The sequence below is a fragment of the Sus scrofa genome, chromosome 5, assembly GCF_054392235.1.
Source record: "Sus scrofa isolate SSC_HxYL_T2T_F1_AM1 chromosome 5, Sscrofa_HxYL_maternal_Yorkshire_Landrace_v2.0, whole genome shotgun sequence".
NCBI lineage: Eukaryota > Metazoa > Chordata > Mammalia > Artiodactyla > Suidae > Sus > Sus scrofa.
The window spans coordinates 18,065,004-18,089,302 of NC_139387.1; the positions used below are offsets into that span (position 1 = coordinate 18,065,004).

Below are 24,299 nucleotides of genomic sequence, written 5' to 3' on the forward strand. Positions count from 1 at the left end.
TGACTACACCGAGTCATTTCCTCTCGAGTTCACCTCTCCTGTTTGCAAAATGGAAAGGTGCGTCCTCCTCTTCGGCTCCTGGGCTTAGAGCCGGAGGAGAAGGAAAAGAAACACGCGCTTTGGAAAGTTAAAACGCCCTGCGCCCAGATGAAGCAGTTACTCCATCACCCTCTTCATCAGAGCTTTGGGACGGTGCTGTGGTCCCCCTTTCCAGGTCCTTGTCTTCCTCCCGCCGGCCTGGGGGCGCCCGCTCACGGGCCTCTCTATCCCAGAGCTCTTCTCGATGGTGTTCCCTGCCGGACCGCGAAGGCTGGAGGGAGTGGTCAGCACGCTTTTTCCGCTCGTCGCCCCCCTCTAGCCCACAGTCTCGCTGCCCTGGGCCTCCCGTGCCGGCGGGCCGGCCGGGCGGACAGGCGGGCGCGCTGGGGGCGCGCGGGGGGCGGGGGGAGTTCCGGTTCCGGTTCTTTGTGCAGCTGCAGCAGCGGCTCCGGGAAAGATGGCGGCCCGGGCGGGTTTCCAGTCTGTGGCTCCGAGTGGCGGCGCCGGAGCTTCAGGCGGGGCGGGCGCGGCGGCTGCCCTGGGCCCGGGCGGGACTCCGGGGCCTCCGGTGCGAATGGGCCCGGCGCCGGGTCAAGGGCTGTACCGCTCCCCGATGCCCGGAGCGGCCTATCCGGTGAGTGGGGCAGGAGGAGGGGCGCGCGGGCCGGGGGCGGGGCCGAGCGGGGGCCTGGGAGTGACGGGGTGGGGGGAGGAGTAGGAGGGACTCCCCTGGGAGGGATTCGGTTCGCGAGGGAGGGTCGGGGGAGGCAGTGCGCGGAAGGGAGGGGAGGCGGTTAGCATCCCCACCAGCTCGTAGGGGCATTGTTTCCTTGGGGAGTCGGGGTGTAGAACCAGGGTGAACGAAGCGGGGCCAAGGGTGGGCTTGTGAGAGTTGGAGTGCAAAAGGGCTTAGGCAGCTCCAGTGCCCAGAGGAGCACAGAAGGTGTACCTGGCAAATTGAGGTCAGCTTTTGAGGAGATGGTAGCTGGCTGTGCTGTCTGAGTACTGGGAGCAGAGGAGATGTCCAATGGCAGATACAAACTAGACTGGGGAGAATTTGAGTATAATCTGCTCTCTTAGCTTTGGGCTGGAGTCCCCTGTGGGATCACAAGTGGAGCAGAGGAAGCTCCAGTGATCTATATTTCAAAGAGGTAGAGGGGTCTTCTCCCACCCCCCATGCCCCCAGCCTGGTTCGATTCAGAGAACTCAGGCTTCCCCCACTTTCCCTTTCCTGGTGGGGTTTGCAAGGGAAGCCATGACATCTCTGGGTCCTCTCCCCTCTGTAGAGACCAGGTATGCTACCAGGCAGCCGAATGACACCTCAGGGACCTTCCATGGGACCCCCTGGCTATGGGGGGAACCCTTCAGTCCGACCTGGCCTGGCCCAGTCAGGGATGGACCAGTCCCGCAAGAGACCTGCACCTCAGCAGATCCAGCAGGTCCAGCAACAGGCGGTCCAAAATCGGAACCACAAGTAAGATGACCCCAGGGCGGAGAGCGGGAGGGCGGACACAGGTGGTGGGAGTACCTCAAGCAAGAAGTGACGACGCTGTGTCAGCAGACAGTGGAGACTGTTTCGTGTTTGGTGGGGGTGGGGGGTGTCTTTGATTTGAGAGAAGCTTTGCGGTTCTTTCTCTTGACTATAAATGGAGGTGCTGACAGCCTGTCTTCATGTTCTGGCTAGTTCCATCCCAACCTGATAACAGTATTTATTCCAAACAGTGCAAAGAAAAAGAAGATGGCTGACAAAATTCTACCTCAAAGGGTGAGTCCAGGCTGTATAGGTCTTCTTGAGGGTGTGTTGAGTTGGAGAAGAGAGATGGCCAGCTCTAGATCCCAATGATACCTTTCTGTTCCTCAGATTCGTGAACTGGTACCAGAATCCCAGGCCTATATGGATCTCTTGGCTTTTGAAAGGAAACTGGACCAGACTATCATGAGGAAACGGCTAGATATCCAGGAGGCCTTGAAGCGTCCCATCAAGGTAACGCAGGAGAGTGCTAGGCAGAGAGCCAAAGGAGAGGACTCGGGAACCTTCAGCAGGCTAAGGATGAGAAATCAAAGGCATAGCGCCGCTCTCCTTGGCATTTAAATTACATCTCTCCCTTCCGCCTACAAACCGAGAATTACATTAGAAGCATAAGAACAGAACAGCTCAGGGGGAGGGGCTTTTGGTAGTTCTTGCACCAGAAATATACTCTGTTGGTGTTTTTGCTATAACTGCTCTGTCACCTTGGGAACCTGGCACCTCGCATGACTTTGTCTACCTGGCACCCCAGTGCATGCACTTGCATTTGGGCCAGTGGCCTGTGCTCTTCTAGGTGGAATCTCCGTCCACCCACCCCAGGGCCTGGGTAAATAGTAAGCCAGTCTGTTAGGAGACGTTTTGGGGTTTGGGGAGACCCTGGTCTTCAGCGTGAAACCACTGAAGCCCCACTGTCAATCCTGTTTCTGCCTTCCTCAGCAAAAACGGAAGCTGCGAATTTTCATTTCTAACACTTTCAATCCGGCTAAGTCAGATGCCGAGGATGGGGAAGGGACGGTGGCTTCCTGGGAGCTTCGGGTAGAAGGACGCCTCCTGGAGGATGTGAGTTCAAGGTCCACTGTGGTCAGCATCTAGGGTGGGAGCTGCTGGGAACAAGCAGTATTGTCTGGTTGGCAGGAAGCCTGACTGGTGCTCACAGCTCCTGTTGGGAACAGCAGGGAGAGGGTCACTGTGTTCCCTGCGCTAAAAGACAATGGTTCTTTGTGTCTGGCTCCCACAGCCTGGCTCTCTCTGTGGTATCGTATGGAGAACCGTATTGCCCTGGGATTTGATTTGTTGTTTGTCTCCCTCCTGATGCTGCTAGCCCTTGGATTTGGCAGTATCTGCAGATTTTCCAGTTAGGGTTGTTCTGGTTTTGTTTTTGTTTTTTAAACCAAGTGAGTTTGCACTTAGCATTTGAGGCCCTGCTTTCCTCCCAGAGTCCTTGAGGTCCTTGATTCCCGCTGCAGTATTGCCGTCTTCCCAGTTTCCACTGGAGACATTTCACAGTTTCCATGGGCGAGGTCTCTCGGACAGGCTCTTTGCTGCCTCATGGGGAACATCAGCTGACAGGTGATAGCCCCCAGACTTCACACCCCAGAAGCTCCTTGGGGAAGCTCACCTGCCATTCCCTTATATTCTCTTGCTCTCTATTTTTAGCTGTTCACAGGCAAGCCAGTATGAATGCATTTTTCAGGAGAACCAGGGCTCGTGTCAGAGCCTCCTTCTTTTCTATATAGGTCCGGTCCATCTGCCAGTGTTATCATGTCATCCAAATAAAGCAGTTTTTGTTCTGGCTGCTTATTACCTGTGATTCATTTCCCCTCTAGAGTCAGACCTTTCCCTGTTCAGACTCGCTTTATTGTGTGCAGAGGTTTGGCCTAACTTACCTCCTTTCCTTTGGGGATATGAGGTGGGTAAGTCAGTGACCCTATGTGTGTTATAGGCTGCTGCTTTGGGGTTCTCTTGCTACCGTGACTTGTTTAATATCCACAGACACCTACCTTGCCACCTCCTAAGAGATATTCAGAAGACATTTTTGGGTCTCTTCCTGTTGCTGTTTGGGTTCCTTTTTTTATGGTACTTTGTTTTAAGGAATTTTTTCTGGTCTCTTGTAATGTGACCTCTTCTCTCTCTCTCCTCTAGTCAGCCTTGTCCAAATATGATGCCACCAAGCAAAAGAGGAAGTTCTCTTCTTTTTTTAAGTCCTTGGTGATCGAACTGGACAAAGACCTGTATGGGCCAGACAACCATCTGGTAGAAGTGAGTAGTTCTCTCCTCTAGGCTTTGACTTATGACTGGAGGATGATGGACTTGGGAGCCAAACGTTAATGTCTAAGGAGAGGGGGAGGTATGAGAAAAGGGCACGCCAGGTGTACGGTACCTCTGTCGCAGTTTGCACATTGGCCTCCAGGTGGCACTAGCTGTTTAGTTCTGGTGCCATTTGGACCCAAGAGCTCTTGTAGTCTGACTTGTCCCACCTTTTTAATTTGACTATCCTAGTTGCTGCCCCACTTTCAAGGGAAATTCTGATGGAGGCCTCTTGTACATGCCAGATCATCTCTTCATCTTGTTTATTAATAATGGTGAGATGTAGTTATCCACACACCATTCTGCTTTTTTCCTGGTAACAAGTACTGTGTTAAAGGGGGTTAACTAATAGGGTTCTAGTCCTTGCCAAGGCTACTTGCACGAATCTGGGACTCACTTTTGGTCCCTGCTTTGTTTAGATTCACATTCCAAATCATCAGAAAGCTTTTATTATAATGCCTGATTACGTAGCATACCTGAGACGTGTCAGCAGCTGTGTTCTTTGGGATACAGTGGAAACCAGAATGACGGTCCGGTGCTCCAAGTGAACTTAACCTGCTCCTTTCTTTGCCAGTGTAGCCGCAGCCCCTTAACCTCAGCCACTAAGAGACTTGGGAAGGTCTTTACCATCTTATAAGGGAAGTAAGTCACAGAATCGATAGACATGTGTAACTGTATTTAACTTAACTTCATAGCAGTAGAACATAGTGGCTAAGAATGTGGACTGTAGAATCCAACACGGCCGAGCTCAGAGAGCAGCTCCACCACTCGTTGGCTGTTGACCTTAGGCATCTTACTTTAGCCTTCAGCGTGTTTGTTTCCTCCTCTGTCAGATAGGTTTAATCGAGCCTGTCTCATATGGATATTGTAGGGATTAAATGTGATGATCCGAGTAAAAGTCTTAGAAAACCCTCGCATGTAGTAAGCACTCAGTAGACGAGAGCTACGTTATTTTACAGTACGCATGTTATATTATCCATTTTGTGGATAAAATTATCACTGAAAATTCAGGCTAATTTAAATGTGGTCTCGAGCAGTCAGAATTAAAAGGTCAGTCTACTTATTGACAAGAATCCCAAAGCCACATGCAGTTTTTTTTTTTTTTTTTTTTTTTTAATGCCTCATGCTATTGTTCTTCTCCAGTAGCCTCAGTAATCAAAGTTGAATATTCAGTCATTACAGAAGCTCTTCCCTCCCACCCCAGCTCTTCCTCTGGGAGAGCGCCCCCTGACATCTTCCTCTCTGTAGTGGCACAGGACCGCCACTACCCAGGAGACGGATGGCTTCCAGGTGAAGCGGCCAGGAGACGTGAATGTACGGTGTACTGTGCTACTGATGCTGGATTACCAGGTATTCTGTGCTCATGGGAGGGGGTCCAGCTTTCACAGCCACAGCCCATCAGCCATCTGACATTTAAAGCTTTAAGTCTAGTTGTGGATACTTTGCCACCAGACCCTCCGCTCTCTAAACATGGGGATAGGGTCTTAGTCATTCCTGGGCTCCCCTTAGTGTTTGTCTGCCCCCGAGACAGCCCAGCATTAATGCTGGTTGAATGGCTTGAAGATGGCCACGCCGAGCACCCTGTAATGTGCACAGAGCCAGCCTATTAGCTTTGAATCTATCCTCTTTGGTTCTCTACAGCCTCCCCAGTTCAAATTAGACCCTCGACTGGCTCGGCTGCTGGGCATCCACACCCAGACCCGTCCAGTGATCATCCAAGCACTGTGGCAATATATTAAGACACATAAGCTCCAGGACCCACACGAGCGGGAGTTTGTCATCTGTGACAAGTACCTCCAACAGGTGAGAAAAGGACCCATTCTTTTGCTCGAGGCCACTGGAGCCCTAGCTGTGCTCTTAGCTGCTTTTCCTCTTTCCCACAGATCTTTGAATCTCAGCGTATGAAGTTTTCAGAGATCCCCCAACGGCTCCACGCCTTGCTTATGCCACCAGAGCCGATCATCATTAATCACGTCATCAGGTAAGCGTGTGGATGGGGGCAGTGGTGTCCTGGAGCTGGCTCATAGCTGCACAGGTCAGTTCGCAAATTTTCAGGAATTTTGCAAACAGGTTGTTTATCACAGTCCCTGTTTGTGATTAGATACATTACATTAAAAATAAGGATAATACAGGAATTCCCCGGTGGCTCAGCAGGTTAAGGATGTAGCATTGTCACTGCTGCGGCTCTGGTCACTGCTGTGGTGCGGGTTCAGTCCCTGGCCTGGGAACTTCCCCGTGCCGCAGCAGTAGCCAGAAGAAAAAAGAAAAAAACAACAACAGGGGTAGCATGTACTCAAATATTCATCATTTCTGAATTACTGGTTTCTCATGTTTGTGTTTTTGAGATTACTTACGTCTTTTGAGTCTGCGTGGTGGCAGTACCACATAATGACATGTTATTGCACATGCCTTCCCAGCTCCATGATCAGTGATGAAATGCTGGCATATTAAAAAAAAAAAAAAAAAAAAATGCTGGCATGTTGAAATCAGTCGTGTTGAGAATATTTAAAACACAGCCGTCAGCAAATGCTACAAGTCAAGGCTTTTTTTGTTGATCTTCTGCTGTGGAGAATCAGCTATTAGACATTCACCAGCTCGTCACTGATGAGCTACCATCTTCTCAGGGTGGTAGGACATTGCATTTCTGAGACTCCAAATCCGTCATCTCCATCTGCTTTTCTGTTCAGAGATAGAGGCGCAAGGCATCTCTAGGCAGATACGGAGTGGAAGAAGGCATTTTGTTCTCAGACTGGATGTAGTCTCTGCCTTTTTTCCCTTGTTTCATATTCAGTCCACTGAAGCCCTTCCTCTCATAAGACCCTCACTCAGCTAATAGCAATTCCTACAGTCTATACATTGGGTCAATAGAAGCTAGTTTGTCCTGTATTCCTCTGCTTAGAGTTAGGCCACTTTTTACTTTATTTTACATGATGTGTGTTTTATTTCAATTTATTTTCAGGATCAATTTTATTGTAATAGGGAGAATAGTATAGAAGAAACTATAGCAGTCATTTCCTTGTGAGGAGGGAGAAACTGTTTTTTTCCTCACTTTTTAGGGCCGCACCCATGGCTTATGGAAGTTCCCAGGCTAGGGGTCGAATCAGAGCTACGGCTGCTGGCCTACGCTGCAGCCATAGCAACGCCAGATCTGAACCACACCTGTGACCTACACCACAGCTCACGGCACACCAGATCCTTAACCCACTGAGCAAGGCCAGGGATCGAACCTGTAGCCTTGCGGTTCCTAGTTGGATTTGTCTTCTGCTGTGCCACAATGGGAACTCCGAGAAACTACTTTTTGCTGGATGTCTTTTGTACCATTTGAATTTTTACCACTGAGGGTTTTGTTGTCTTTTGTTTTTTAAAATCTTTTTAGGGGAGTTCCCATCGTGGCGCAGTGGTTAACGAATCTGACTAGGAACCATGAGGTTGCAGGTTCGATCCCTGCCCTTGCTCAGTGGGTTGACGATCCGGCGTTGCCGTGAGCTGTGGTGTAGGTCGCAGACGCGGCTCGGATCCTGCATTGCTGTGGCTCTGGCGTAGGCTGGCAGCTACAGCTCTGATTTGACCCCTAGCCTGGGAACCTCCATATGCCGCGGGAGCGGCCCAAGAAATAGCAAAAAGACAAAAAAAAAAAAAAAAAAAAAAAAAAAAAAAAAAAAAAATAAAATCTTTTTAGGGCCACACCCATGGCATATGGAGGTTCCCAGGCTAGGGGTCTAATTGGAGCTACAGCTGCCAGCCTACACTGCAGCCGCAGCAAAGCCAGATCTGAGCCACATCTGCGACCTACACCACAGCTCATGACAATGCCAGATCCTTAAACCACTGAGCGAGGCCAGGGATCGAACCTGCATCCTCATGGATGCTATTCAGATTTGCTCCCATTGACCATGATGGGAACTCTGCCATTGAGGTTGTTTTTTAAATCAACTTTATTGAGGTTTATATGCAGTATATCACACCCATTTGAAATATGGGTGAATAATTTTGGTCAAATGTGTGCATTCTGTAGCGACCACCACAAGGAAAGGGCAGAGCATTTATGTCGCACCCAAATGGTCTCTTGTGCCCTTTTGTAGTTAACCCCTTGCCCTTTAGTCTTGGACAGTCTTTTTGTTTTGTTTTTCTTTTTTGCTTTTTAGGGCCACACCCATGGCATATGGATGTTTCCAGGCTAGGGGTCTATAATCGGAGCTGCAACTGCCGACCTACACCACAGCCACACCAGATCCGAGCCAGGTCTGCGACCTGCACCACAGCTCATGGCAACGCCAGATCCTTAACCCACTGAGCAAGGCCAGGGATCAAACCCACAACCTTATGGTTCCTAGTCAGATTCATTTCCGCTGTGCCATGATGGGAACTCCTGGTCTTGGACCTTTTTTTTGAGTCTGTGTGATTAGGTCTTAGGGGACAAGCCCTTTACCAAGCCCTTGTTTTCCTCCCCAGTGTTGACCCGAATGATCAGAAAAAGACAGCTTGTTATGACATTGATGTGGAAGTGGACGATACCCTGAAGACCCAGATGAATTCTTTCCTACTGTCCACCGCCAGCCAGCAGGAGATTGCTACTCTAGACAACAAGGTAGGGCCCGGGCCCTGGATGATGGGGCCACCAGCCCTCTAGCTTAGCTGCTTGGCTGCTTTTCTTTTGTTGTTTTCAGTGGACATGTGGAAGTTTCTGGGCCAGGGATTGAATCCAAGCTGTAGCTGCAATCTTCGCTGTAGCTGCAGCAAAAACAGATCCTTTCACCCACGGCGCCAGGCTGGGGATTGAACCCCCTCCTCTGCAGTGACCCAGGCCGCTGCTGTCAGATTCTGCGCCACAGTGAGAACTCCTGCTTTTGAGTCTTGATATTCACTCAGAATGTATTCATACCTAGTGTATGTGAGGCACTTTGGTGCTGGTTGGAACCAGACACCCAAGTTGTGCTTCATAGCTTAATAGCTTTGGGCCTCATTTTCTGATTTGTGAACAGAGACCGTAATACCTGTTTCTCTAAGGTCGTTACAAGCATTAAAGGAGACAGTACATGTAAAGACATGACATTGTATCTGGCGCATAAGATCAAATGGTGGGGTTCTTATGTGGCTCAGTAGGTTAAGGGTCCAGCCTTGTCACTGCTATGGCTTGCCTGGCTGCTGTGGCACGGGTTCAGTCACCTGGCCCCGGGAACTTCCATATGCCAGGGGTGCGACCAAAAAAAAAAAAAAAGGCAACTTTTGTTCCTATTGTTATTATCATTAACTTTAGACATAGTCTGTGCAAGTAAAACCAAAAAGGCTCTGGGAACACAAAGGAGAGCAGGCAGACTTTCCTGGAAGAGCTGACATCCCAACTACATTTTTTTTTTTTTTTTTTTTTTTGGTCTTTTTAGGGCCTCACCCCATGGCATATGGAAGTTTTCAGGCTAAGGGTCGAATCAGAGCTGTAGCTGTCAGCCTGCGCCACAGCCACAGCCATGCCAGATCCGAGCCACATCTGTGACCTACACCACAGCTCACGGCAACGCTGGGTCCTTAACCCACTGAGCGAGGCCAGGGATCAAACCTGCATCTTCATAGATACTAGTCAGGTTCGTTAGTGCTGAGCCAGGACAGGAACCCCCCAACTAAATCTTGAGGGACAACGTGGGAGTTAATGACAGGTGAGAAAGGATGATGGCGCTTAGGGGCAGAGAGGTCAGAGAACATTCCAGAAAGAGAGGACAGGGTATATGAAGGCCCCGAGAGGTGCAGAGAGCCTGGCATGTTCAAGAAGTACTGTGTTAACCTCAGCTCAGGGCCCTGGAGAAGGAAACTGGATCGGGAAGCTGGGGTCTAGTCATGAGGCAGCCTTGATGCAGGGAGAACTGGTGTATACTTTGTCCTGAAAACTGAGGGCCTGGTGCTGCATGCGTTTAGAATGATCACCGGCAGGACATGGGGAGTGAACTCTCAGGGGGCAGATCTGGCGCCAGGAAGTTAGGTGGTGGGGCAGTTAGGCGTGTGAGGTGTGCTGAGGGCCTAAACTTAGGGTTCTGACAGTGAGGATGGAGGGGAGTAGGCAGCCCGGGGAGGTGTGAAATGGCACTGAAAGGATTCGGACCCTGGATGGAGACGGCAGGGTGAGGTGTGGGGAGAAGAGGCTTTGTGCCGACCCCCAGCTCTCCAGCTAGCCACGTAGTCCTAGGCACCCGGTTGGAAACAGGCTTGGGGGAGAGATGGTGCATTTCGTTTCGGAGAGTTTAAGGTGCCTTGAGTGGTCAAGCAGTTGGATTGGTGGGCGTCTAGAAAACGGGCTCTGGTTTGCAGACCGGGGACTCTTCACCCTGTCAGAGGTCCTGGAAGATAGCTAAGGAGATGATGTCACCAGGAGGAGTGCAGAGAACCAGAAGAGGGCAGAGGACAAAACCCACAGACCAGAGCTTTCGAGACAGCCTTCGGCACCACCTCTTTTCTGCCTGAGAGTGTTTCGGGACCCCTTTGTGCTGTGGATTAAGTGTTTACCGTGTGGCGTCCCCCACTCTGGACATTGTGGAGACTAGAATGGGGCCCACAGGGACACAGGGCATGTCACCTGTGGAACGAACATGAACCGGAGCCAGGGCTGGGGGCTCTGGGCAGCAGTGCCTTTTCTGGGCCACACTCTGTTCCTGGGTTGCGAGCGGCACAAGGAGAAGTCAGACGCTGTCTGCCGTTTGGCCCTGTGTTCCCCCAGCGTGGAGATGTCAGGAGCTTCTTCCTTCCTTTCAGATCCATGAGACAATAGAAACTATCAATCAGCTGAAGACCCAGCGGGAGTTCATGCTGAGCTTCGCCAGAGACCCTCAGGGTTTCATCAACGACTGGCTTCAGTCCCAGTGCCGGGACCTCAAGGTAGAGGACCCGGGACAGGTGCAAAGGGACTTGAGGCCTGTGAGGCTCACAGTTGCTTTTTTCCCCTCAGGGGAGGCGAGGGACAAGACTTTCTTTAGCGTGTTCCAGGGCCCAGTTTACAGTTAAGGAGGGAAATGGAGGTGGAACCATCTAGCATTTTCTGCGTACTGTCACTGTATTCGAGGGGGTAGAGCATGGAAAACTTGATTTCTGCTTTCTAAGCAGCAGACCTTCTGTTTGGAGAAACTCAGCTAATGTGATTTAAAAAATAGTAAATCATGTAAGACACTCCTGGAACTCACCAGTACCAGTAAGAGCACAAAAGAGGAGGGAGATGGTGAGGCCAGAACCCTGAGGAAGGCTTCGTGGAGAGTCGGGGCTGGAGTTCTGTCCCAGAGAGGGGAGCATCTCTCTCAGGCAGGAAGATGGGACGGAGCCCTCGGTTCTCACCTGTCCTGTGGTGGCTGACGACACTTCGGCTGAGCAGAGGAGCAAGGGACGAGGGGTGCCAGGAAGGACCCCTGATCAAGGCAATGATGTGTCGAACACAGGGGCGCCTCTGGGTGTCGTATGCGTGGCTCGCTAGGGCCGCTGTAGGAAGGTACCACCCTGAGTGGCTTCAACAGCAGAAGTGTAGTGCCTCACAGTTCTGGAGGCTGGAGTCTGAGGTCAGGGCATCAGCAGGGTTCGATCCCTTCTGGGGGCTGGGAGGGAGGGTCTGTGCCAGGTTGCGCGCCTCCTCACCGTGGCAGCCTCAGGCCTTGCTTGGTGCGCGGATGGTGACTTCCAGGCGTCTGCACATCCTCTTCCCTAAGCATCTCTGTCTCTGGGTCCAAGTGTCCCCTTTTATAAGGACACCAGTCATTCTAGATGGGCCCACCCTAATGACCTCATCTTAACTTGATCGTCTGCAGAGAGCCTATTTCCAAATCAGGTCACAGGTACTGGGGGCTTAGGATTGCAGCATCTTTTGGGGGATACAGGTCAATCCGTAACCGATGACATGGAAGGAAACAGGTCTGTTCTCTCCTCCCCTCCCGTCTTCCTCAGACCATGACTGACGTGGTGGGTAACCCAGAGGAAGAGCGCCGAGCTGAGTTCTACTTCCAGCCGTGGGCGCAGGAGGCCGTGTGCCGGTACTTCTACTCCAAGGTAGGCACCTGGGGTGCTCAGGAGAAACTGACACAAGGCACACGGGGTCTGTGTCCCTGATGGGGGTCAGTGGTATTAGCTCCCGACTTCTGGTTCGTCTCATCTTCCGCCCCCTCCACTATTTTCTCCTTAGGTGCAGCAGAGACGACAAGAATTAGAGCAAGCCCTGGGAATCCGAAACACATAGGGCTTCTCCCACGGCCCTGACCTGGCTGCACCGATTTCTTTATTTGGGCCCTGTGCTGCCTGCCTCCTAGCACCTGCCTTGGTCTTGCTTGGGGCCTTCCAGGGGATGCTGTTGGTTCTAGGACAACACCAGAATGAAGAGGGTCTCACATGACACCTGTTGCCCTCTTCTCCCACCCCATCCTTCCTACCCCCGGCTTCCCTTTGCCCCACAAAGTTCCCATGTGCCTCTGCCCTCCCCTGGTCTGCATAGGACCTATAGGTAGTATTAGAGAGAGAATCTGTAGTGGTAATCAGTGCATTGAATGGACTGGGCCTAAGGCCGAGTGGTCTCCTCGGGGACCAGCTACACTGATCCTGCCCTTCAGAGACCCAGGAGTAGGGAGCTTTGGCCTCCTCTCCGAGACTCAGGCCTGGGGGCACTCTGTAAGCTAGTTGACCTTGGCTCTCCCGATAACAGAATCCAGTTTCCTTCCTTCCCTCCACAGGTTTGGAGCAAACTCTCCTTCGCTCGTTGCCCTCTAGCACTAAGGGACCGCTGGCTCTGGGCTCCACTGAGCCCCAGGCCAGTCCAGAGCCCTCTGGGTTGGCCTGCTGGTCTCAGTGCTTCTTACCCCCTCGTGGAGGGTTCACATCAGTATTGGAGTTCATTCCTGTAGCATCGCTCCCTCCCGGCACACTCCCTGTAGCTGCTCTTTAGGGTTCCCTCCCGCCTGTCCTAACCCAGGGCATTTGGGTGGGGGAGCCTTGCCTTTCCCTGTCACAGCCCCAGGGTCTCACCTCGGGTACTGGCGTTGCCAGTAGAGGCTGTTCTTTCCTGCTCCTGCCGGGAGGCGTGACTCATTGGTTCACTCCGCCCTGGCGCCCTCCCCCCTCCCTTCATGGAGAAACAGGCCTGAAATCAAACGGGTAAAAGCCCTGGGCCATCCCTGTCTTCCTGTCCCTTGTCTGCCCGGTTGGCACCCACCGGTGACCTCCAGGCACTGAGGAGTGAAAGCGCCTAGGGCTGGAGCGTAGCTCTGAGTTGGGTCTGTGACCCTTCCTCTTCCTGCCTCACAGGATTGGGACCCCCCAGCCCCTGCCCTCAAAGCTTCAGGCCCCTCAGGTAGCAGCAGGACCTTGTGATCTTGGCCCCTTGGAACTGAGATGGTTTTGCATCTTTCCAGGAGAGCCTCAAATTCTTCTTCCAGGTTGTATCCCCCCCCCCCAGTTAGCATATCCCAGGCTCGCAGACTCAACACAGCAGGGTGGGAGACAGCTGGGCACAGAGGGGGAGCTGCGTTCCGTACGGGCTCTAAAGCCACAGAACTGACAAGCCCCTGCTTCCCCACCCCCTCCTCAGGCTCCTGCGAGCACACCCCGAGCCCCATATCCCTGCCTGTTCCACGCCGCCGCCGGGGACAGCAGAACTTCCTCCCTGACCCCCCTTCCTGTCATGATCCCAGCCCTCCCTCGAAAGCTTCTCCCCACAGTGACACTGGCCGACCTCTGTCCTTGGGGCCGGAACCATGAGAAGGAAGCTCAGCACTCCTCCACGGTTGCCCTGTTGAAGATAACTGTTTTTATTAACTGAATTATTATGTTTTTTTCATGGACCAAAATTTTTTTTGTACTGCCCCCCTTATCGATGTCACCCAGTTTTAATAAAAGAAACTTCTGAAGGATGGGTCCCCCTTCCTACTAAGGGAGAGCGCCTCCCTGAGCTCCCTCCTCCAGTACCACTGGCCCTGCTCATGGTGTTTGTTCATTGCATTTGACAAACAGTGAGCACCTGCTGGGGGCCCGCTGTGGTTCTAGGCACTGGGGATATGGTGGAAAACGAGGTTTCTACCCTGTGGAGCTCAGGTTCTCGCCTCAGCTTGTCCTGTCAGCCCCAGTGGTCCAAGCAGGCCAGGTGCTGGTTGGGACTAGTGGCATTAGAGTCATCAGATCCCGTTCAGGTTCTAACCAGACACTGGCACTGCCGTCTCCCCCCGTCGCTCCAAGCTCTCCAGGGCACCTACTGGCTCGAGGGTGCCATCCTTGGGCCTGTGATCCCTTAGGCTTGATGAACCTGATCTGCCTCTAGAGGAGTCAGGGCTCCTGTCTACATACGGGCCAGGGCTGAAGACGTTTGTGTTCTCGTGTCGGCTGTTCCTTAAGGCTCCACTTTCCCAACCCTGAGGGACGTTTCGGTCCCTCGGACTGGTGTGGCATGCTGTACTCACCCTCAGCGTTGTAGGCGACCAGCCCCTTGTTGGCAGAACTGGCGAGACTTTGCTCAGGATTGGTTCCCATTACTGGAAGCCTGAAATTCTGCAGTTCCCATCATGATAGGCCTGCTTCCCACCCAATGGCCCTGCTTTCCTCCTGTGTGCCATTACCTAGCTTGGTTGGCCCCAAGAAGAGGTTTTAGAAGCTGGGACGAGGGCAGCTTGTGGTAGCTAAATGGACTTTTGCCTCCATGGGTGTGGACACTCAGGTACCAAGGATGTAACTGTTGCCTCCAGTCTGGAATGTGGGGTTTATCAGACTTGAGTAGGGAGAGCAGAGAAGAGTGTGTGGGGGTGATAACTCGGAGTGGGAAAAATTGATGTCAAGGACATTGAAATGGCATCTGTTTTCACCCAGGCTAATTGCATGTGTAATGAATGGCTGATGAACCATTATTAATTTCAAGCAAATAATGTACGGTTTGCTCCTGGGAAAGGAGCTCCAGTAGTACAGATAACTTCCTGTGACAAGCCACTTCTGAATCTCTGCACACTCTTCATCCCTATATAAATGAACAAATTCTTTGTCTCCATAGCACGTAAAATGATTGTGGGGGTAAAGTGAGAGATGGAAGCGTCAGGCAAAAACAAGGGGTTATTTTATGCATAAACAGCCATCCTTTGGGGTTCTCATCCAGGGACAGAAGCATTCTTTCTCTCGTCCATCACCCGTAATCAGTGCTCCCAGCTGGCAGCCTGGCAGTGGCGCCTTTGTCGCAGGGCCAGGGCCATGGCGATGTGTGGTGGGAGGCTGGCTCTGTAGTAGGCACGCTTTTGTTCCTAAGAGAAAGAATTAACTACTGATTTCATGTTTGCCCCCTATCTGGGAACTCCCTGGCCAGGGGAGTAGAGTGTGCTGGGCGGTCCCTAGACCCAAGGAAACCATTTCTCCCCAGTCTTGACCTCAGGGCCCTTAGCCACTGGTTGCACTGAGTCTCCCCTCTGGCCCAGTGCTGAGCAGTGTTGCTGGAAACGTCCACTTGGCAGTTGGGCAAGCGGGAGGTCAGCATGTGAGCACACAATGGTGCCTGCCTTCTAGGCCAAGGTGCAGAGACAGCTGAGCGTCAGGGGCCTTTGCTCCACTCGCCACATCAGCCTCGAAACCAGAGCTCCCCCACTTAGCCAAACAGATGGCTGTGGGTGACAACGGAGAGCCCTGAACGGCTCAGCGTGTTCCTTCCACCCTCCCTCCCCCCAGACCACAGACCCTGCTCCCTCAGTTCCACTACCTGAGGCCACAGGTCCTGCCTCCCTCCCCCTTTCTGGCTTCTGCAATCTGGCCACTAACCTGAGGGCACCCCCAGCGTGGTAGCTTTGAGACCCAAGAAAGACGTGAAGGAAGCTCAAGACCTCAGGCACGGTGGACACGGGCCCTTTTCTCTCCTACCCTCCTCTTCCTGAAGCTTAGAGTTTGTGCAAGAACTGCGGGCCTCTTGGCACCAGGGCCTCCAACCTTGACCTTTCCCACCCTCCCTGCCTGGGAGGCGTTCAGGTAGGAACCCTGGAGGCGAGGAGAGGCCCATGGTGAGCCTTGTTTCTTGGGCTCACGAGTCTCTTCTTAGCCTTGGGCCGGACTGCCCTCCCCCCTTAGGGGGACCCACACCTACCCACCTCCCTCGCCCACAGCCCTGCGGTGGAGCTCGTGTGGGGCCAGTGACATGTGATCCCTGTCACTGCTAGAGGACAAACCTGTAGGTCAGTTGTGGGGTCCTGGGAGGACGTGTAGGGCGATTCCTACCTTGAAAAGCGAGCATCCCAGTATCCGCCGCGAGGACTGCATACAATTTATTCCAGTGCTGGGGACAGTCGGGAGGGAGGGGCACTGCTCGCTTGCTCCTTATCTGGGCTTGCTCTTGGCAGACCTCAAAACGAGACCATTGTGGGCAGGGAGGCGGGCGAGGGCCTGGGCTGGGGCCAAGGGGAGAAGCCGCCAGCACTGTCAGCTGGCAAACCTGAGGGAAAAGTAGCCTGGTCTCTGCCCCATCCCTGTTCCCCACCTGTCTCTCCCCTTTTCTCCCCCTTCCTGGGCTCTGCCAGACTCTCGGTCTCCCTGGGTGCCCGCCTCCTCATCCTCCCCTCGAGGGCGGGGCTTGGCTGCACCCACGTGTGTTGGAGTTATAGGCTCCCAGCCGGCGGGGAGCTGGGGAGAGGGGCACCCAGCTGGCGGCTCGGGCAGAGGAGCAGCACCATGACCGGCAAGAAAGTCTGCATTGTAGGCTCTGGCAACTGGTAAGCAGCTCTGTCAAGGAATGTGGGGGGGAGGGGTTCCCTCAAGTACACAGGAGGCTGGGGGCGGGGGAGGCTCGGTGGGCGGGAAATGCCTCCCCTCCCTGTGCCCCCCTGTTGCTCTCTTCTGTGCCTGACACGACAGACCGCGCCCAGACCTCCCCAGGCCCTTGACTTCTCCGGTAGCTGCACCTGTTCGCTTCGGAAAGGAAGCCTCCAGGGCACTCCCTGCCGGAGAAGCTGCTTGGGTTTGTGGGGAGGTGGAGATCAGGAGGCTGGCCCTTCAACCGCTGCAAAGTATGAGGGAGACTGGGTCTCCTTTCTACTGCTAGGTCACTAGAGACACTGTGTCACGGGGGAGGGGGTGACAAGGCAGGTGGCAAGGAAAACCTGGTGGCTGCTGATATCCTGAGCTGGAACTCTGCCCCCTCCCTGCCACCGTTCCTCCCTCATGCCCCCATTCCTCCGCTTTCTGTGCTCCCCTTCCTGCCAGGGGCTCAGCCATCGCCAAGATCGTGGGTGGCAATGCAGGCCGGCTGGCACACTTTGACCCACGGGTGACGATGTGGGTGTTTGAGGAAGACGTGGGGGGCAGAAAGCTGACAGAGATCATCAACACACAGCATGAGAACATCAAATACCTGCCAGGGCACAAGCTGCCCCCCAATGTGGTGAGCCTCAACAGCCCCAAGGAGGGGAGAGGGGAATGGAGGGGGTGCTTCCTGCTGGGAGGTGGCCATGTCACATGCCACCTGGCCTTTGGAAGCATCTCAGAGGGCTACTCCAGGCACAGGACATCCCTGTGCACAGCCCCAAACTGTTCCCCGGGGGACTTCCTGGGAAAGGAGAACCTGAATGTATCCCCTGCAGCTCCACCCCACCCCATGAGCTCCCAGGCAGGACAGGGAGGGGGAGAGGATGAGGAAGATGGTCTCCATGGCAACCAAAGACAGGTCCTCTGGCTCCCAGACTGGGGGTCTGGGTAGTGCCCGCCTCGGGCTCTAATCCTGTTACTCATTCACTGGGTTATTAGCAGATGTGGAAGCTGCTCCTTGGACTTGAGGTCTTTGGTCAAATCCATGTGGCCGACTCCCCACCTGGAAAGTGGGAGCGGGCACAGCTGGGCGACTGGCGTCTTCCCTTCTCAGCTGGAGGCTCTGAGGAGCAGGATGATGAAATCTCACTTGGCCTCTTCCTCCTGCCCAAGCCCAGACCTCCTTTGGCCTCCCTCACTGTCCCCCAGCCAAGGGCTAGGAGAGCGCTGTGCTGGGACGAGGTCTCCGGGAGTCCTCAAGTGTCCAGGACAGCTGGGACTGAGGGAATGATGGCTCAGGGGACGGAATAGTGTCTCCTTTCTCTAAGTTCAGCCCTTCCAAATTCAACCCTCAATCTGCCCTTCCTTCTCCCCCACCAGCCTCACTCTTTGGCTCCTAGATCTCCTGGATGGGGCTCCACAGGGGCTAGAACTCTGTCAGGCCTCTGAGCACTGGTCACCCCCACAGGTGGCTGTCCCAGATGTGGTCCAGGCCTCAGCGGATGCTGACATCCTGATCTTTGTGGTGCCACATCAGTTCATCGGCAAGATCTGTGATCAGCTCAAGGGCCACCTGAAGGCAGATGCCATCGGCCTATCTCTTATTAAGGTGCCTGGGACACCTTCATGTGGATGGGGGTGCAGCTAACTGTTGCGGGGCTCAGGGTGGGCGAAGTGAGACAAACAAAACGGCAGGAGGAGGCCAGGCGTTTTCTGGAGAGAGGAGAGGAGTGGGCTTTGGGGAGACTTGAGAAACAGTCAGATGCTCAGGGCTGCTGGGAAGGGGAGTTGGTTGGGGAGCAGGTAAGAGGTCAGCCCGGAGGCGAATAGCTTGAGGAGTTTAGGGGCGTACAAGGGGTGTCTGGGGGGTATGAGAGGCAGGCTGGTCTGAGGGGTGGAGGAGGGAAGTTGCTTCGGAGCACTGGCTGGGATGGGAGCTGCTCTGGGCTGCTCGGGGCTGGGCTGTTGAGTGGTGGAGGGAAGACATCGCCTTGTAGAAGCGGGCTGTGGAAGGAGAGTTTTCAGATGGACTCATTTTTGCACGCTCTCTGCCCTCCTCCCAGCAAGCTCCGGCTGGCTTGGAGGAAGGGGGGGACCTTTGGGGACAGACACTGATGAACCGTGAATTTGGTCGGGGCAGGATTTCTGGGTGGGAAGCCCTCAGGCTGGGGAGGAAAGGCCCCTGGCCCGAGCTTCATCCTGTGCCCAGGGGGTAGACGAGGGCCCCGACGGGCTGAAGCTCATCTCTGAAGTGATTGGGGAGCGCCTTGGCATCCCCATGAGCGTGCTGATGGGGGCCAACATTGCCAATGAGGTGGCTGATGAGAAGTTCTGTGAGACAACCATCGGTGAGTCACCCCCCCCCCACCACCACCTGCATACGTAATGCACCTCCACTCCAGTGACACCCCCTTCCCAAGCTCTGTTCCCAGCCCACCTCTCATACCCCCCAGGGATCTCTCATACACCCCCCAAGCCCTCCCACTTAGCCATCTTCTCTTCACAAGGCAGGTGAAGGAAGAAGACCCCAACATCCAGGTGAAGGAGGATTGGGGGCCCCCCCTACAGAAAGAGCTGTAGGGCCTGCTGAGAGCAGGTGCGGGAAGAAGAGCCAAGAGTCCCCTCTTAAAGACTCACCCCCTCCCCACTTTAGGCTGCAAGGACCTGGCCCAGGGACAGCTTCTGAAGGAGTTGATGCAGACACCCAATTTCCGTGTCACGGTGGTGCAGGAGGTGGACACAGTAGAGATCTGCGGGGCCTTAAAGGTGAGGGGGTGCAGAGGCGGCTCTGGGGTGGAGGGAAGGTGCCGAAGAGGGCCCCGCTCAGCGGGCCAAGGCTGCTCCTTCTCCAGGCTCTTGTTTGCGGGCAGTTGCTCCTCACACAGGGGAAGAACTACAGAAGCGAGGCCGGGCTCACACAGGCCTGCCAGTGACTCAGCATCACATTGGGCTCCCTTCTTCCTTTCCCCTCTGGCCCCTGTGGGACACCCCTCTCCTGGCTCCAAGGGCTGGTCGGGGGGAGGGGGAGGGTGCCCGGGGGAGGGGAGCACCCAGGCTAATGGGAGATAAGATATCCAGGACACCCAGACAGACTCATGGCTGTGACTCTGGATCCTGGATGGAGCTCTGGACGGCTATCAGGGACACAGAACAAAGAACAGTCATAGATGGGAGAGCGGGCTAGGCAGAAGACTGGCTTTCAGGAAAAGTCCTCAAGAGGGGAGTACAGGGCAGGGTTGGGGAGCCAGGAAGCACCAGCTCGGGCTAAAAGAAGGCGGTACAGCAGCAAGTGGGAAAGCCAAGAGATGGAAAGAGTTGAGGAGCTGACTTATTCAGTGGACACGTCGTGGTTGATGGAAGGAGCTGAGGCAGGTGCTGAGGGCTCCAAGTGGGGCCTGCGGGAGGGGATCCTTTCTCACCCATGACTTCACTCCCCAAAGAATATAGTGGCCGTGGGGGCTGGCTTCTGTGATGGGCTGGGCTTTGGCGACAACACCAAGGCGGCGGTGATCCGACTGGGGCTCATGGAGATGATTGCCTTCGCCAAGCTCTTCTGCCACGGCCCCGTGTCCTCCGCCACCTTCCTGGAGAGCTGCGGCATCGCCGACCTCATCACGACCTGTTACGGAGGGCGGAACCGCAAGGTGGCCGAGGCCTTCGCCCGCACAGGAAAGGTGGGCCCCCGGGGAGAATGGAGAACAGAGGGTGGGCCCTGCTGCAGGTGTCAAGGCAGAGGAACCAGGCTTGAGGCATCTCTTGGGCACAAACGTTAAGATTGTTGTGAACATGGAGTTCCCGCCGTGGCTCAGTGGGTTATGAACCTGCCTAGTATCCATGAGGTCACAGGTTTGATCCCTGGCCTCGCTCAGTGGGTTAAGGATCCAGCATTGCTGTGAGCTGTGGTGTAGGTCACAGATGTGGCTCGGATCCTGTGTTGCTGTGGCCGTAGTGTAGGCTGGCAGCTGCAGCTCTGATTCGATCCCTAGCCTGGGAATTTCCATATGCCACTGGTATGGCCCTAAGAAGAGAATTTAAAAAAAGATTGTTGTGCACCTTCCTAGCCTTTCTTTCCCTTTAAGACCCCACCTCCTGCTGGAGCCCCCGACTCCATCCCACACTGGCCTCTCTCATTTCCATCCGCCTGTCCTGTTTTCTTCACAGTCCATTGAGCAGCTGGAGAAAGAGATGCTGAATGGACAGAAGCTGCAGGGGCCCCAGACAGCCCAGGAGCTGCACAGCATCCTCCAGCACAAGGGCCTGGTGGACAAGTAAGGGTCTGTCCAGCCCCACGGACGGAGAGAACCAGGGCCGGAAGTGCTGTCCCCGCTCAGCATCTTCCTGAACCCTCTACAATCTGTGAAGTGGGTGGAGAGGAAAATGTTATCTTATGTTTACAGACAGAGCCTGGAGCTTAGAGAGGGTCTGGTGTGCCCACTGTCCCCCAGCTCGTTCATTGTCTTTGAATTCTTTCCAGTCTGGTGCTCTTTGCACCATGTGGCGCAGCCCCTCCGCATGGCCTCCCCTCTGTCTGTCCTCCTTGTCCTCAGCTGTGGGCGTGGACAGGAGCAGGCCCCTCTGACTGTCCTGCCTCTCTGTCCATCACCCCCAGTCTAAGCCGTCCCCCAAGGCCAAACCTTCTGCCCCCTGAATCCTGTCCTGGGTGCTGAGGTATGAGGAAGAGGCCAGGTCGCTTCGAGGTGCTCCTTTTCAGGGAGCACAAAGACAGCTGGGGTGATTGGCTGAGCAGAGCAGAGCTCCGCTGATCTGATAAAGAATCCTAGAGGAAGAGAGCATGAGACAGACTCAGAAGATCAGCTCACGGCGGGTCAGGGTAGAGCCTCCTGGTAAAGGGAGCAGCCTGGGCAAGAGGATGGGAAGAAGGAAACTGGCATTTATTGAGCACAGTCGTTTCACTACTTGTTAGAGTGGCTTCTTTTTCCAGTTGATGCTATTGAGGTTCAGAGAGGTTAAGTGGCTTGCCTGAAGTTCATGCCAGGGAGTCAGGCAGGCAAGTTCACTGGGATAGTCAGCAGGGCATTAAAAACCTGACCCTGAAACCCAGGGCTAGGAAATTGAAACTCTCTGGACATTGAGAGCCAGAGTCTGCCTGAGCTGGAAGGTGGCAGAGTGGGGAGTGGAGGGCTGGGGGGGATGGGGAGCAGAGGGTTGGGGCGACGCCTGGAGGCCAAGCTGGGTCTGTCCTCCCCACTCTAGGTTCCCTCTGTTCATGGCTGTGTACAAGATATGCTACGAGAACCACCCAGTCAGTGAGTTCATCTGCTGCCTGCAGAATCATCCAGAACATAGCTGAGCGGTGCTGGGGCTGAGGCCAGGCAGCCTCTTTACACCAATGGAGACAGGCAGAAGCTTGGGGTGCCTGGCCAACAGGATCTCTGGGACTCCACACGGAGGAGCCTCTTCTCAGCTTCTCACCGGAGGACAGGAGGCTGGGGCCCAGCTACCTGCCTGGAGATCCTGAAGCACCAAGCAGCCCGCAGCCTCTTGCCGCCACATCTCACCAGAAATGGAGTTGCCTGGTCCCTCTCTGGCTGTGGGGAGGGGCAGACTCAAGCCCAGCTCTGGCTGCTTTGAGTATGTGGGGGGAGCGGGGCGGGGGAAGCAGGGAGGCAAGGCAACGGCCGTCCACTGCTGCCTCACACAGACCAGGAGTCCTGTCCCCAAGCCCAGTTACTGGCTAAAGAAGTACCTCAGCTGCAAGAGGGATGAGGCAAAGGCTGCCAGGGAGGGGTCCGGGCTTTTGAGCTGACTCAAGCCCCAGGGACCCCTTTGCTCTGACCTCTGCCAGGCCCCACATGGCATCAATGAATCTCAGTGTTTGTTAACAAAATACAAAGATCTCAAACAACCCGCTTCTAGCTTCTCCTAGCAACATCTGCGTCCTCAGAAACCTCTGGTCATCCTCTTCCCCCCTCCCCCCAGCTGCCCTGGCACCAGAGTTGCTGCCATGCTGGCATCTCTGGCTGTGGGGCATGTCGCCCTCCCCCAGGGACTTCCCGGGACCTAGTTCTTTGCCAGCCCCTCCCCACCATGGCTGACCTTTCCAAGGCTCTCTCGCCTCCTCGCCAGCACCCTCTTTGGAGGGCAGGAACTTAATCTGCTGACAGAGCTACACCATTTCATAGCCGGCTCAGATCACTCTGCTCCGTGACCTTTGTACCTACGCTGCCTCCCTTCTCAGGAGCTCCAGTCGGGGGAGGCGTCGGTTGGGTCCCTCCTGCTGCTATCTCCCCAGGACATCTCGGACCCACCTCTTACCCCCTCCCAAACTCTACCTAATTCTCAGCTGCCCCCAGAGCACCAGGGCAGCTAGCCAGCTCTAGTATCAGGAGACCAAGGGACCGGAGTGCGTAATGGAGGGTGATCAGGTCCCCATGTGGGTGTCCTAATTCCAAAGCCAACTCTCCTTTGTCACCTGAAGGCCTTCTTTTGAGGTATTGACAACTTCACCACCTCAGGAGCTGGGAAACTCATGGAGGAGGAAAAAATTCAAACCATTCTACCTCCTGGGGTGAGGGGGGAAAAAAATGGGAAGGGGAGGAGGGAGTGGGGTGTGCTTGGCACTGACCTTGCTCCAGGATGGAATGGCAGCAGGGGAATGTCACAGGTCAGCAGCCTGGGCCCCTGGCTATGAATAGCGACCAAAGGCGCCTGGCCATCCAGCAAAGGGTCTCAGCTGCCTGGGTGGCGGCACCTGGCACACTGTGACTGGCCAGCATTATGTTAACCCTTCCTAAGTCCCCGAGAAACCGGGCAGGGAGGCTCCTCTCAGCCCCTAGCCCTTGAGAAGTCAGTCTTAGCAGTGAAGGGCAGAGCTGCCTGGGGGGGCACAGTCACTCCAGAGGTGGCTGGGATCTAGAGCTGCCTCCCCAGGAAGTCAAAGTCAAGACGGAAAGACAGCTCCCTTCCCTAGGCTGCAGCTGCGACCCTCTTAGATAGTCAAAAACCTCTGCCTACTTTTGCTTGCTTACTCCTCAGTTAACAGAATCTCAGGCCTTCGCATCAGGCCCACTTGTCTACCCAATAAAGTGTTTTTTCCAGAAACAAGTTGGAGAAGGGCGCTTGAGTGCATGCGTGCAGCGTCAGTGCAGATCACTGCATGTATGTTTTCACTCATAGGGTAAGAAAAATGAAAATGGAAAGAAAGCCATCTTCCATCTCCCCAGCCACTACCGGCCCCTAGCAGGGGTCCCCCCATTCCCCTAAACGGCACTCCCTCCCATCCTCTTCCTGGCACTTCTCTGGGGCTTATCAAGCCGCCTGCAAGCGAGGAGGTCACAAACGGGTGAAACGTTATGGAGATTCGACCCTCGTGCCCACTTCGTGGCCATGGCCAAAGCTGCCGTAAAGCTTGCGGTTCGGGTCGGACTCCTACCTGGGCTCTGCTGAAGCCTGGCCGCGGAGAAAAGAGCAACTCCAGGCTCCAGGGGGCGCGCAGCCCTCCAGGGGGCTGGCACCGAGAGAACCTACCTAGCTACCGGAGACGTCACCGCGCCGTAGGCTGGGGATTGGCTGGCTGGCTCTCTCTGAGACGGAGTTTTAGATCGTCTTTTCTGTCATGACTAAGTAGTATTCTAAAAGTTCCAGTTCCAGAGCTTGGATCTCCAAAGACCCTTTCTCAGTGGAGAATGACTACAACCCCCAGAAATCAACTGGCCTGAGAGGAAGGCTCGTCTGAGGATGCGTAGTAAGGACG

At 54.5% G+C, this 24,299-nt stretch overlaps 2 protein-coding genes and 1 long non-coding RNA gene across 8 annotated transcripts; 2 read left to right on the forward strand and 1 right to left on the reverse strand.

The window, feature by feature from the left end:
- The first annotated feature begins 467 nt into the window (after nucleotides 1–467).
- Nucleotides 468–13,799, forward strand: SMARCD1 (SWI/SNF related, matrix associated, actin dependent regulator of chromatin, subfamily d, member 1). Of its 5 annotated transcripts, XR_014845185.1 has the most exons (14): nucleotides 468–673; nucleotides 1,326–1,513; nucleotides 1,762–1,804; nucleotides 1,901–2,023; nucleotides 2,504–2,626; nucleotides 3,710–3,826; nucleotides 4,067–4,149; nucleotides 5,079–5,224; nucleotides 5,516–5,677; nucleotides 5,758–5,855; nucleotides 8,327–8,462; nucleotides 10,613–10,735; nucleotides 11,786–11,887; nucleotides 12,021–13,734. XR_014845185.1 is itself a non-coding variant. In NM_001244613.1 (13 exon segments), coding segments are annotated over 13 exon segments (1,548 nt in total). In that variant the 5' UTR covers nucleotides 468–496; the 3' UTR covers nucleotides 12,075–13,799.
- Nucleotides 13,800–14,902: 1,103 nt separating this feature from the next.
- Nucleotides 14,903–16,366, reverse strand: LOC102163508 (uncharacterized). Its single transcript, XR_002343944.2, has 2 exons — nucleotides 16,064–16,366; nucleotides 14,903–15,105 (listed from the first exon to the last, which is right to left on the reverse strand). It is a non-coding gene; the product is annotated as an uncharacterized LOC102163508 (long non-coding RNA).
- Nucleotides 16,268–22,451, forward strand: GPD1 (glycerol-3-phosphate dehydrogenase 1). 2 transcript variants are annotated; one of them, NM_001190240.1, is given in 8 exon segments: nucleotides 16,268–16,554; nucleotides 17,045–17,222; nucleotides 18,054–18,194; nucleotides 18,795–18,933; nucleotides 19,239–19,351; nucleotides 20,026–20,259; nucleotides 20,747–20,853; nucleotides 21,800–22,451. In NM_001190240.1, coding segments are annotated over 8 exon segments (1,050 nt in total). In that variant the 5' UTR covers nucleotides 16,268–16,513; the 3' UTR covers nucleotides 21,897–22,451.
- The last annotated feature ends 1,848 nt before the right edge of the window (nucleotides 22,452–24,299 follow it).

Bases quoted from the DNA above. Each gene is read 5' to 3' on its own strand.
- SMARCD1 (XM_021090950.2), top strand. From the start codon at position 497: ATGGCGGCCCGGGCGGGTTTCCAGTCTGTGGCTCCGAGTGGCGGCGCC. The intron at 1,805-1,900 runs GTGAGTCCAGGC...TCTGTTCCTCAG, and splicing joins ACAAAATTCTACCTCAAAGG to ATTCGTGAACTGGTACCAGA. The intron at 2,024-3,709 runs GTAACGCAGGAG...TCTCTCCTCTAG, and splicing joins CCTTGAAGCGTCCCATCAAG to TCAGCCTTGTCCAAATATGA.
- GPD1 (XM_085024456.1), top strand. From the start codon at position 16,643: ATGCCTCCCCTCCCTGTGCCCCCCTGTTGCTCTCTTCTGTGCCTGACA. The intron at 18,934-19,238 runs GTGAGTCACCCC...TCCCCACTTTAG, and splicing joins GTTCTGTGAGACAACCATCG to GCTGCAAGGACCTGGCCCAG. The intron at 20,854-21,799 runs GTAAGGGTCTGT...TCCCCACTCTAG, and splicing joins CACAAGGGCCTGGTGGACAA to GTTCCCTCTGTTCATGGCTG.